The sequence below is a fragment of the Agelaius phoeniceus genome, chromosome 13 (genome assembly GCF_051311805.1).
Source record: "Agelaius phoeniceus isolate bAgePho1 chromosome 13, bAgePho1.hap1, whole genome shotgun sequence".
Classification (NCBI taxonomy): domain Eukaryota; kingdom Metazoa; phylum Chordata; class Aves; order Passeriformes; family Icteridae; genus Agelaius; species Agelaius phoeniceus.
Window position 1 is genome coordinate 6,335,587 of NC_135277.1, and position 13,615 is coordinate 6,349,201.

Below are 13,615 nucleotides of genomic sequence, written 5' to 3' on the forward strand. Positions count from 1 at the left end.
AGGAGGGTTTGATCAGGTCTGTACCACAGAACACAATATTGTATTTTATGTATTTAACATGGGAGAAGAAGGGGTTGCACAGCCAAACAACTTAAAAAATCCAAGTGCCAAATTCTGCTGTTAACCCCTCAGTTCCCAGCTGTCCATCACACAGGGCCCCTACTTCTATTTGTTCCACCAGGAACCCTTTGGTCATTCACTTCTGTATTTATCTTTGATACTTATCCTTTTCCTGAAGATGGAATTTCAAGATTTCCACTGATATCTCAAACCTCAGCAGCAATAAAACTGCACAGAAGGAGCCTGTCTCAGAGACCACATACACACACACACACACTCTCACCTGGAGTCACACAGCACTAATTTTACTGCAGACACTTAGTTAAGAGGGTTTTTGCAGGCTGCAGTCAAACACTGCTGCACGGGCAAAGCTCTCCCTAGGAAGTTAAGCACGGCTCAAAAGTTTTCATTCAGCAAAACAAGAAACAATTTGGCATTCATTCCCACGCAAACACCAATGCACCCTCCTTGGGAGGGACCAATTATTTTCCTTTCCATCCCATGCTCAGGCCAGTCATCCTCTATCACTTGATAAAACACATGAATAGCTGCATTCAAAGCTGTAGCAAACAGAGACAGCTCAGTAAAGCTCTGTAAAAACAGCTCCCCAGAGCACACCACAGAACTGGCTCCCAACGTGCTTCCCATATGCATGCCCTTTATCTAAAGGAGCCCATGACTTTGGCAGATGTTGGATGCTTGCAACTAGGTCAGTTTGAACCAGAGTGAGTTGAGGCTAAAGGCCAGGCAGAGAAATTAAACTGCACTCCTGCTCCACAAACTGTGGCTGTCAAAGAGAGAGCTCCGTGCCTTCTGCTCAAGCAATGATTTCACCACTGGCTAGGCACAAGATCTGACTGGCAGGGTGATGAAATGCCTCAGAGATGAACCGTCAGGAGCACTTGGAACGTTATTATCCGTAAAAAGATTCCAAAATATAGAGCATGTAGGAATCCATGAGGAGGGAGGGAGGTAGACAGGCAGGAAAGTGTTGCCAAGGTATGTGAATCAGCCTTATCGAAACCCTCATCGCTGCACGGCTGGCATGACTGATCACACTGCTGCATCCACCCGAGAGGCACAAGGCTCCAGCTGGAGAACAGAGGCTCCAACCCTTCCCTCCTCGTGCCATCTGCACCAGTCACCCTCATCTCTTTAATCCACTGCCCAACGCTGCAACAGAGCAGCTGCAGGTGGAAATCAGCTGGGCTGCTAAAAAGTTGCTGCACAAATCCTGAGTAACTTCTGCAGCAGGGATGCCTGCAGACTACAAGCAGCATTTCCCCCACTGCCACTGCAGTTGCTGGGAAATTCAAGTTTCCAAAAGCATGCAGGAGTAATTAGATGAAGCCAAATAAATGTGTTCACAAAACCTTACACGAATATGCAAATAATAGGGTGTATTCAGCAGCCCCAGAAATTAAAGCAGCAGCGCAGGCTTGTATTTGCATAAACTATGCAGGATATGGCACCAAGTAATTTTGGAACATGTGCATTTTGCAAACAGCAAGCATAATAATAGAGAAATATTTTGGAACGTGACATTGATCAAATACTCCCTAAAACTTCACAAGAAGAACCTCAGAGACACTGCACTATTTAAACACAGACATCTACTGCTGGCATCCTGGGGTATTTTCACTGCTGAGTTCTGTGGGAAAAGAATTGGACTTTATATAGATTTTTATCAGCATTTATTATTTATAAAGCCCTGTTGGCAAGCAGAATGTTTTATGAACAAATAAAAGTGAATGATCCTTGCTTAAAAACCACATAATGAATGAATGAATGTATACTTTGTATATATATGCAAGTGGTTGCTGCTAGTCTATTGCACAGTGAACATGGAAAAGGGGAGGTTTTTTACAACTCTAAAAAGAAGTAACAATAGCCACTTCTAAATGTACTGACATGAAAGCCAAGCCCAATCCAAACTGAGCTCTTCAATCACTCCTGAAAAGCCAAGCCCCTGCCCTGTTTTCTTAACAAGCTGAGATTCTGCCCTCATGGTCTCCCTCAGACAGAATCTGAGGAAACCAACTTGTCACCGTATAAGGCAAAAAAAGGTTTCTCTTCCTGAGTTACAAATAACTAGGGAAAGTCACACATGCGGCCAAGGAAAGCAGAACTACAATACAGAACTCCCTCACTGCTCACAGGCTAAAATTAGTAGTTTATTCAACTGCCCAGAACTACACACTGTGCCTGTCCTGTGCAGCATCTCCCTCTTTGCCTGCCTTGCTGTTTGCTCTCCACTTCGTCTCGCCTGCTAATTTGTCCCTCGGGGAGCAGCCCAGCAGCCACCACCGAGCCCCACTGATCCCAGGAGCCTGAGAAAATGAATATCCACTTGCAGCTACACCTGGGCAACTGTGCAGTGCCTCCACTGATTCCACCCCATGGCAGCACCCGAGAACAGCACCTGGCCCCACGGGACACTCGGTCTGCAAAAACCATTAAGTGCTCTGTGCTTTCCAGCAAGCATCTTTGCTGCTTCTGCTCTCACTCCCCTGCAGCACCTGTAAGCAGAGTGCTGGGCAGATTTGCTTCAAGCACAGATTCACCCTGCAACGACAATTCCACATTTGCATCTGCTCATTGTATGAAGAGCTTCGTGGTATTTGCAATGACGGCAGATAAATTATACAGGGAACAGAGCAACACTTGCCCAGTGCAGCTGGGCCACTGCTTATGCATGCTAGGGATTGTTTTGAGTTTAGTTTGCTTCTTTTTTTTTCCCTTTCCCCCCACTGCCCAGTTGCCGGTTACTGCCTGTGGATCCCGCTGGCCATGGAGCTCAGGACACAGACCTGGAGAAAACAGAGAGCAGGTACAGAGCTGCTGGATTTATCTCATCGGGGAGGAGGGAGGGCTCTGGGAATCGCAGAGCTCCTTTCCCCACGGCGGGGCTGGGCTGTGTGAAACACTCCAAAGGAGCAGCAACGCTGCTCCGGCACAAAGCACGCCCCGGGAGTCGGGGAAAACAGGAAAAGAAACGCGAAACTGGCGAGGAGTGAGCAATGCAAAGGAGTTTGAGGGAAATGCCACACTGGGGACTAATGCTGCCGATCCTACGCTCCAACACCCCAGCAAAGCATGCTGATATACATCCCCCTAGCAGATCCATGCATTCCTGGCACACCGGTGCCCACCGGGTGACATCACCCGTGGGCTCTTCCTTGGCTATTACTTTGAGGAAGGATTATCCCACACTCATTCACACTGACAGCTCATTTTGCAAGTAGCTCATCGGAAACAATATATTTACTTACTAAGGTGTTACTCACATAAAGCAGGCGTGTTCCTGTCAGGCTCCTACAAATTAAGTTATATCCATATATTCTCACCTAGGGTATAGAGCTGCTGAATTTATCTCATCAGATGTGATGCAGTTTCCTTTGGAATTACAACTATGTTTCAGACTAAACTTCTGTTTTATTATATGGAGATGAATTCTAATTTCCATTTCATATTAAGAGGGAATATTAACCATGGTTAGTTTAGTCACATACCTTGAAAAATTATAGATCACGTTCAGTACAAATTTGCATAAGTAGTTTGAGCATGTGAAAGAAGCAATGCTAAATGCTGAATACAAGTACCAAATGCAGAGTTCTTACATTTACTGTAGAATATATTATGTGTATGGCCTCAAAAAGCCTCAGAGATTACGAATACATTTCTTTTCCATGGAAACTATAATTCTCAAATCCAGCAAGCTATTTTAAGAAATTTAAATCAACTATACACTTACATCTGCTGGAAGCAGAACATTTCCACAGGCTGTACACTTCAAGGCACAAGCACAGCCGTAAGGACATCTTCCCAACTCTTCTACTACACTTCTGCCTCTGACACCACATCTCACTATGCAGATTTAATGCTAAAGTCTTATTTGGATTGTTCTGCACCCAATACCGAGACTTTGGGGGCTGCTGCGCTTTGCACCGCCGCATCACTTAAGAGGATGAGGAAAAGCGGTAACGCGGGAGGCACGAAATAAATGCCCCGCTAGCTTTTGCCGGTATTTATTCAGCGCGAAGCGGGAAGGCTGGCGCTGGTGCCGAGCGCCCGGCCAGCCCGCGTTGGTGCCAGCGCTGCCCGGGCACGGCCGCGCTCCGGGCGCTCGGGAGTCCCGCGGAGCGGCCGCACAAGTTGGGCGGCAGCGGGTGGGTGACCCCTCGGCACTGCTGAGTCATTTCAGCCGCCCAACGCCGGGCTGCCCCGAACCCCCCCGGGCTGGGGGGCTGCCCGCAGAGCCGCCCCGGCCCCGCGGAAACTTCCCCTGCGCTCCGCCGCGCACCGCCGCCGGCGCGGGGGGCTGCGGGCCGGCCGCACTCACCAGGTAGGCTCCCACCGTGCCCTGGGCCAGCATCAGGGCGCACTCGGACACCAGGAAGAGCTGGATGCTGGAGAAGCAGGAGACCTTCCTCCGCCGCCTGCGCTGCCGCGGCGCGCCGGCCCCCGGGAGCTCGCTGCCGCCGCCGCCGCCCGCCGAGCCCCGCTTCCCCGGCATCCTCCCGGGCACCGCCGCTCCGCCGCCGCGGGATGGCGGGCCCCGCGGCTGCTCCGCGCCTTCCTCCTCCTCCGCCTCCTCCTCCTCCTCCTCGGGGTGCCAATCACAGCGGCAACCCGCGGCTGCCTCTCCGCCCGCGGGCTGCTGCCATGGCCAGCTCGCCGCCGCCTCCGCCGCCGCCTCCTCGCTTCTCCCCTCCCCTCGCCCGGCCGCGCTCCCTCTCTCCGCCGGCTCCGCGCAGGCCGAATCCGCGTCCCCGGCGGCGAGGGGCGGGGAACGCGAGGGGCTGGGGCCGGGGCTGGCGGCGGCTCCGCGGCGGGCGGGGCGGCCCCGGCCCCGTCCCGGGCTGCGGGCACGGCGGGGGCAGCGCCCGGGCCGAGCCCGCCGCCCCTGCCCCGCGCTCCGGGCAGCGGAGCGAGCGGCGATGCTCCCGCACGGCGCCGGCAGCGCGGGCTCGCCCCGCAGGTGGAGGAGGGCAGGGTGCCCCCTCATCCCGGCCGGCTCCCTGCCGGTGTGTGTCCCCCCTTCCATTCGGTTGTAGGGGCCCCTTTGCAAAGGGAAACGGAGGCGCCACAAGAATTAAACGTTGAGAAGAAATGAGCGGCTGGAGGTGACTTGCGTCGCGCCGCTGCTGCCATGTGCGCCGGGCTTGGCCGTGCTTCGTGCGCCTGGCACCTGCCTTCCTGATGCCCTTTGTGGTCAGCCCCACCTCGAGTTCTAATTTCAGGAGATATCTTCAAAACCACTAATCTTCACTTCTACTATTACAGATCACATTCCTTGTCGGCGTAATTGCAAAACCTGATCTGTTTCACTCTTGAGATGCACTTTTCTTGTTCATTTCTGGATCCACACTGGGGGCTGCTGCTCTACTTCCTTGTGTTATTAAACTCCAAGTTATATGGAACTTTAAATCCACGATTCATTTAGTACTGGGATGCCCATGGCCTTTGAGAGGAAGAAATTTTGTGGAAACACAGGTTATGTTTTTCAGAAACACCCCATGATTAGCATCCTAAATTTCATTTTCGAAGGCAGTTGAGGCCTTGAAGCTCCTGAACACCTCAGAAGATATCTTTGAAAATGGAAGTTCTAATTTTCAGAGCATAAACCAGTCAGCACCAGGAAGTCAAGAGAACTGATATTTTGAATGAACTCCGTTTTTCTTCCTGTACCCTTTTTGAGTTTCTTCTCCCAAAATATTATCACCTCTTGGGGGCTTTGTATTTTGGCCTATTTTTTCGTGAGTAACCTTATTAAACATGATGCTGAAAAATCTCTGAGCAGTGTCTCCACCCAGGCTGATGAATCTTTACTCAGACCAGCTGGTGCACGCTGCAGAACTGCAAACCATTGCTGGAGAGAAAATGCACAGACCTGGCACGCTCAGTCGCTGCCCTTCGCTCATCAGCTGCCAACAGGTCCCTCCCATGCTGAACTTTGTCTTGCCACAGCTTTTCCAGCAGCTCTGTGCCACATCAACAGGAGTCAATAGTCCGCTCCACCTCAGGGGCACAGCCTCCAATATTAATGGCCCGAGGCATCGTTATCAAATAATTAGTGAGGAGAACAGCCCGGTGCTTGTAGATGAATGGTCTTGATTTTAATGAGATACAGATCAGTCCTCCAGACACTGCAAGCCTCACAAGATGCACATTAGAAGCTACCTGAGGCCTCAACTGCCGAGGTTTTTGCATGAGCCCATGAGAAACTGGCTCTTCCATACAGGTTTCTGCCAGTCCATAAGGTGTTTGTTTTCCATCCTGAAAAAACTGGTTCTTCCACCAGAGAAACCCCAAAAAGGCGAGTGTTCTGGAAATCTCTCTAGACAACAAAAGTGCTCATCTCCTTTCTAAACTGTTAATTTAGGCACCTCTTCTGTAAAAATCCTGAAGTTGGGAAGCTAGCAAGGTCTCTATCTCTAGATGGGTGAATTCACAGGCTAATTCAATTAGTGTGGCTAGACAGATGCTTTGCTCCAGGTGGATGCTGCAGTGCGTGATAAACAGGATGGACAAGCTCACAGACTTTTAAATAGGTGAAACCAGTGGTGTCTCTTAAAATACTTGAACATATAGAGTTATGCTAGGGGAAGTCTTAAAATTTCCTGAAAAAGCCCCCATCCAACAGAACCAATACAGATTTTTGGGGCATGCTGGTCTTTCCAGTCATCTTTTGCCTGCCCTAGGTTAGATGCTAAAGATATCAAATAAAGATAAGCAAAACTCTAAAAACTCATCTAACTCACCAAGTATATATCTGGAGGCAGAAGTTTAAACTTCTGCACGTGCTACTGCAGTTACCAATATCAGAATATATATATATATATATATATATATATATGCAAATGACATCATGTGTCTCAATCACATCTTAGACATCCTCTTGGAAGAGTTTGTTCAGGCTGATACACCGCTTGTCTTTCACAAGGAAAACAGCTGCTAGAAAAATTTGACTCTAATACTAATTATCTGAAACATCTGGTTGCTTGATTTATTGCAGCAGAATACAATTTTCAGTTCAGTTTCTGTCCAGGAGAGACAGAATGCCTGGGTTTTTTTTTTCTTATTTATGTTGTATACTCACACTTTTTTCCTCTAGAAAAATTCCTCCTGGGTTGCTCTGCTGGAGGAAAGAGTGAGGGTCTTGTATCTCCACGTGAGGTACATTGGTAGACCTGAATTTGCTTTTTGCCACCTCTAAACAGACCACATTCCTGAGGGATCTCAGTAGAATGCTTCAGGGATGGACAAGTGACCTGGTTGGATTTAATAGTTAATTATTGCTATGCCCAAACAGCTTTTCTGGCCTAAATTGACTCAGCTTTAACTACTAATGTGTGGAATACTAATGTTCTTGGATTATCATTAGCCTAGAATAAAAAATGACTCTACAGCTAGAATAGTCCCTTCTCCTCAGGGCTCAGCAGTTTTGCCAACACAGTTCTCAGCTCTTTCCACATCCAAAGCAAGCCTTTTCCCCACAGTCATTTCTACTAAAGCATCTTGCAGATACCTTGTCAGGTTTTCACAAACGCTCTGAGATTCATTGCTGGCAGGCAGCGTGCTGCCCTAGATAGGGGTGGGCACTCCAATTTAAACCAGCCAGCTCTCCTGAGACCATCTCAGCACACCTTGACTCTGGACATCTCCTTGCTCCTGGGCTTGTGGCAACATTCACCTCTGGGTAACCTTAGCAGGCAGAGTTTTCTTGGTCCATCACCACGCTGAAACAATTTCTGCTTTAGTTCACTTTTCCCCCCTCCTGTTCATGGTTAATATTACTCCAGATTAGCTGTGTAATCTTGATGCTAGGCAGGCATGACTTTTTTGATCCATATTCAGAGTCATTGCCTGTGGTATATGGAGTGTGTGGCACTGAAGAACTGAGAGAGAGCTGTGCAGGGTGAGGACCTTAGTGAAGTACTTGACTGGTATCTTACACCTCAAGGGGCAAAAGTGCAAACTGAAAATCTAAGCTTGACCATCAGCAGTGTGGGTAACAGGAGAAGGAACAGGAGAGGATGATTTCCCTTCAGCAGAGCTGGTGGAAACCACTCCTGTGAAATGTGCCAAAGCAAGCAGCTGAGCTCTATCATTAGGCATCTCTACAATTGCCTTTGGAATCGTATTCCCAAACCTTCCAGACATATTTTACAGTCCAGGGAGCTAATGTGTGCCTCACCCAGTACAGCCCCACTGCAGCCCTGTACCTGTTCCTGCTCAGGATGTAGCAGGGAAAACCAAGAACAGGTGCCAGGAGAAAATGATGGTCTTACAGAAAAACTGTGATATATATTAAAAAAAAACAAACCAACAAACAAACCCAACCAAAGCAGTGCTGCAATCATTGTTGCCTTTGACATTGCAGCCATAACTGTTGATTTCTGCCACCAAAACTTCTCTGGATGTTCCCTACGGGGTGGCTGCACTTCCTTGCTCTCCTTTCCACTGCTGCAGGCCAGGAGCAGCTATTGCAGCCTGACACTCACCCAAGTGCCTGCATCCTCACCCCTCCCCGTGGCTATGCTTTCAGACAGGTGCTTGTGCTCTCCTGCCCCGTGGCCCTGGGTGCCAGCCCGGCTGTAAATCGCTGCTAATCTGAGATAATTGCAAGGGTGAGTGAGGAGCATCACGGTGAGAGCCGCCCTGGGGGCATGCTTGCCTCGGTCTGCCGGGTTCTGGCACCGCTTCTGCCCCTTGCTCTGGCAGAGGAGATGCTCTCACCTGGCTGTAAGGATGTCACAGCCCTGCATTAGGTACAGCAAAATAATGTCCCTGAGAGGTTTGTGTTCTGCTCCGTTCAAAATCCCACCAGTGAAGTTAAAAATCAGGCACAGCTGTCTCAGATACCAGTCTCAGACTACATTTGGGTTTCTTTCCAGGACAGTGTATCCGTGTTCGGGCCAGTTTTCGTTTGCTTTAAGGCATTTGGATGAAAGGAGAGCTCATGTGCTGCCAAAGCAGATTTGCATGTAATGTAAATCATATCCCCTTGGCACCAGATCTGCACCCCTGACTGGTCCTGCCTGGTGCATTTGTCTGAGGGAAGGCTTGCTTACATAGTTAAGACAATAAGGAATAACTTCAGATATGTTCAAAGTACAAGGAAGAAAATGTAAATAAATATGAGATCCCAGGGCTTTGGCCAAGAGGCTTTTCCTTGGGATGGCTTTGAAATGATGTTTTTGTGATTCTCTGGTGCAAACCCCTGTGGAACAGCTGGCACAGGAGGGAGCAGACAGGAAGGGATTTAAATCACCTACCAGTGTAGAATGGGGGTGTAAGTGTGCCCAGCAGCCAAGGGTGTGTGGCAGTGAGGAGAACTGAGACTGGGGCAGCTTGGGGATGTGTCAGCAGCTGTCATTTCCAAGATACCATGACACTAACAGTTTTAAAGCAATTTCTTTCTATAAACACTTCTGGCTTTACTGCCTTGCTATTTTGAGTCCTGCTGGAGACTTGGACTCATTAAAAAGGCATTTCCTTTGGACAAGCAGATTAGATAGCTGTTCCTTCCCCCACAGGATGAAAGGATGGAGAACACCTCACTGAAGCTAAAAAATGCAAAAAAATTGGGACATATTAGTTTAACAAGAGGTCAAGGCTCACCTCATCTCCACCTATAAAAAGAGTTAACAAAGAGAGGAGATTCCTAAATGCAAGAATTGGATGTCTTGTCTACAATCCACATTGCATAAACCTGGCTCCTAAACTCTAATTACGATTTCCCAAATAAATGAGATTTGGATCTGAAGGCAGCTGTGTAATCTCCAGTGCCACTGACTCCATGAGACCTGAGGGCATGCAACACCTTTGCAGCAGAGCTAGGCACCCAGCAGGATCATGGTCTAAATGGAAATCCCAATGACTTTTGAATTAAAGCAATGTCATTTAGCAAACACAGTATAATTGTGAAGTACCTGCAAATATTGACATCAGCCTAACGCCTCATTTAGTAGGAAAGTTAATTTGCAGAATCAGAAAATGAAAAGTAAATTACTGGACAATAGACTGCTGCTTTCCTGACTATTAATCAGCATCCCATAAAGCAATGCTTGCCCAAACTGTAAGTCAATATACAATAAAAATATTTAATTTCTTTTTGTAAGGATGAGACCTCGAAACTCTAATTCTAGAAGATAATTCTATTTAGTCAAAAAAAGGAACGTCATCTGTATTTTATACATTGATGTGCCTTTGTGAAACAACTAAGATACTCACTGTAGTAGCACATTATTACAAACGTTCTGCTTTCCTGTCACTGTGACACTCTGAAAAATATTCTTGGCCAGACCTGTCCATGGCTGATGATGCAGCAGAAGGCAATGTTCCCTGGAGTCTGCAAGAATTCATCTTCCAGGTGGTGGGGTAACAGGAGGAGTGATGGTGCCATCTTTTGTGTGGGAAGTCACACCAAGCTCTCTCACAGTCGCAGTTGCTGGTGACACACAGACTCCTCTGCCCAGCTCTGAGCATTAATATTAGTGGGTCAGCCCAAAGTTCATTGCTGGGATTTCATTTTGACCCCTTTCTTTGGGGCTTTTTTAGTGTTAGCTGGACACAGTTTGCTCCTTCTACGTGCCCACCTTGTGAGTAAGTTCCTTAAATAGCAAAATGTAGCAGAGGTTTTATATGAAAGTTTGCAAAGTGCTTTGGACCAAGGGAGCCATAAACAGTTAGTAAGCAAGTGGAGTTTCACCCAGACACTGAACAGTTGTGCTCTGACACTTCTTGCTAGATAATGACTTGATGGCCCCAGTACTTGTAAATCAGACTGTCCCCTTAGTAAAGAAGTTGTTTACAGTGATGCTCAGTGGCATCTTGAAATCCAGCCATGGGTGCATGTGCTGACTTCCCCTGGAGCCTTTTATTTACTGTCCATGACCACATTCTCAGTGGATCTCTCAGCTTGGTGTGAACACTTTCAATCAAACACTGCTTGCTTTCAGCCCAGTCATATCTTTTTTTCTCTAGACATAATGTAGAGCATTGTATTTGACTCACTGTACTAGTTCCTGGCTTTATTGAAATGACTGTTGTATCTCTTTGCTGAATAGATTTTATTAACATCTCTGGTAAAAACCTGGCCTAGGGCTTTTCTGGATGAGCTGTTTCTTGCCAATGGAAGGGAGTTTCCTGTGTGATTTTGTGGTGAATCTGTAGTACCAGGGTCTCTCTCAGACACACTGTAGTCCCCGATGAAGTGAGCCACTGTGAAGGGTGTTCCATTTCTCAGGCTGAGGAAAAGGTGTTATGGGAGAGTGGGAAGCTGAATAATTATGATAATTAAAGTAGTGGCCTATGCTGTCCATGAAAGAATCAAGGCAATCAGCAAACACAAAGTTAGATAGTACAGACAGAAAAGGGAGCAACTTCACTGATGGCATTGGGATGTTGTGGAGCAGCTCTTCAAAACAAAACCAGCTCCCATAAACCAGCCTTTTATTACCTTTTTTTCCCTTTTTGTTTTGGCCAGAACTGAGTTCTCTCACCCCCTCAACTGATGCATGACCCCAGTTCAATTCAATAAGTTCATCTTTGGAGCAGCTAACAGTGTTGTTGGGTGTTACTCTATATACTTATGTAATTTCAGTTGGGTGAGCTTGATGTAAAAGAACACCCTTTTGTCACCTTAGCTGTCCCAATGCCTCTGGGTACCCTAAGGTCAGCCACAATCTGTTTTGGCTGGACACATAACCCTGAGTTGAGCTGTAATCTTTTAGGTTCTTGTAGATTACTAACAATGTGCCTTTGAAAAATGGCAGCAATATGAATATATAGTGAGCATTTTGGCCAAAATTAATTGTTTTTCTTTTGTCTTGGACTCCACTGTAATAGCCTGTTATAATTGAGTTTCAGCATTCTTGACAACATTTGGTCCTCAAAGGTTTGCACACATACTAATGGAAGCAAGTAGGAGCTTCAAGAATAGAATTGAATTTTTTCAATAACTTAATTTATTGGGGGTTTAGTGGTTTATTGTGCTTTATTGGTTCAAGCTTTTAGAATTAAGAGAATCCCTAAATTATTTCGTGTCGATGTGAAAACAAAATGTATGTAACAGCCTCTTGTAGTACATAATGTCACAAACTGAAATTTAAGGCAATGGCCATCTGATATAAAGACTCAGCTGTGAGGGGAGCCTTTACTGAAGTCACTGTAGAAGACCTTGCAGAGCATTCCTGAGGTCTGCAGGCCAACTTTATCCAAAGAGCACCAGAGTCTTGCTGCTTTTCATCCCTGTGGTCCTAGAGGCTGAGCTTCCCCTCATGAAGGATCCTTGCAGCTATGAAGGAGTATAATATCTCTGAAGCAATGATAGAAATGCAGGGCCCAGGAATGCAGGGGAGAGAGGAGTTGTTGACCTCACTGGAACTTAGCTAAGTCAGTGAAAGATAAAGGGAATTCACTTGCTCTTGGCCTGACCTCCAGCATGAAAACAGGGCAGTGCAATGGGCAGTCAAAGAATAAATCCAAGTTATTTGGAAGTGCCTTGGTAAGGCAGTAAAGAGTTGCTCTACTTGACCTTGAAATAAGCAATATCCTCAAGGAAAAAATGTCCAGTTCATTTGCTTACAGTGAAGCAAACAGAGCCCAGAGTTTGGTTGACATAACAGAAAAACTCTCCTGTAAAAAAAAGTCAGGGAAAAAGTGTCATTAAAGGAGATTTGTGAGCTTGTTATCTTGAGGCTTGATGCTAATTCTAGAGTGTTCAATAAGCATGGAGAAAATGGAGCAACAGGAAAGGCAAAGCCTGACAGGTTCTTAACAGCGTTACATTCCTGCTCTGCTTTTCATTGCTATTTTAAAAAGAAAATAATTGGGTTACAGGAAATATCCTGAAAGCTCTCACATGAATGTATGCTGTTTGGGTAGAGTGGCCTGCAAGTGAGCCCTCAGCAGTTATTTTTCATTGAGAAAAAGACACAGTTTCTATCTCCTATATTTTTTTGGTGTGAAGGGCTGTCCACAAGCCAAGAATGGCATTCTGCTAATGCTGAGGGTGCAGTTGTGAGGATTGGATGCTAATTTTTATCTCCAAACAGAGCATGGGATGGCTAGTTCAAATGGATTTAAAAATAAATAATCTCCCACTACTAATTTAAATGTCCTTCCTCTCTAGATCAGGAAACTAGCTCCAGCCTTTTATACTTATGGTGGGACATCAAGAGATGGGATTCACTCTGCCACTAACATTGTTCATCTTCCCAGAGGAGATCCTATGCACCTACCCAGGGAAGTTACAGACAGGATCTAATCTAGAGAAAGAAATGACCTTGAGATGTGGTTTTCAGGGATATTCCCTAGAGCTCAGTGGGATCTGGTGCCATAAAGACACCACATCCTGTATGGACACCACAAGGATGGGAGCTAATTCCCACTGCCTAACAACAAACATTGACACTGTCATACAGGATCCAGCTCTGCACCTCTACCTTAGCTCCCTTTCTGACTTTCAAAGTCTCTTTTCTGAGACAAACATCCTAACTGTCAATTATGAAGGATATGTTAGGCTGCATAATTAGGATGAAGGACA

At 46.7% G+C, this 13,615-nt stretch overlaps 1 protein-coding gene across 2 annotated transcripts in view; it reads right to left on the reverse strand.

Moving 5' to 3' along the window:
* SLCO3A1 (solute carrier organic anion transporter family member 3A1) overlaps window positions 1-5,083 on the reverse strand; it is a 141,571-nt gene extending 136,488 nt beyond the window's left edge. For both annotated transcript variants that reach the window (XR_013184092.1, XM_054642346.2), the window contains exon 1: window positions 4,403-5,083. Coding sequence is in view for 1 of the 2 variants with exons in the window: in XM_054642346.2 (XP_054498321.2) it covers window positions 4,403-5,068 (666 nt within the window). In the remaining variant the exon portion in view is untranslated. The remainder of the gene's footprint in view (window positions 1-4,402) is intronic.
* Between the last annotated feature and the right edge of the window lie 8,532 nt (window positions 5,084-13,615).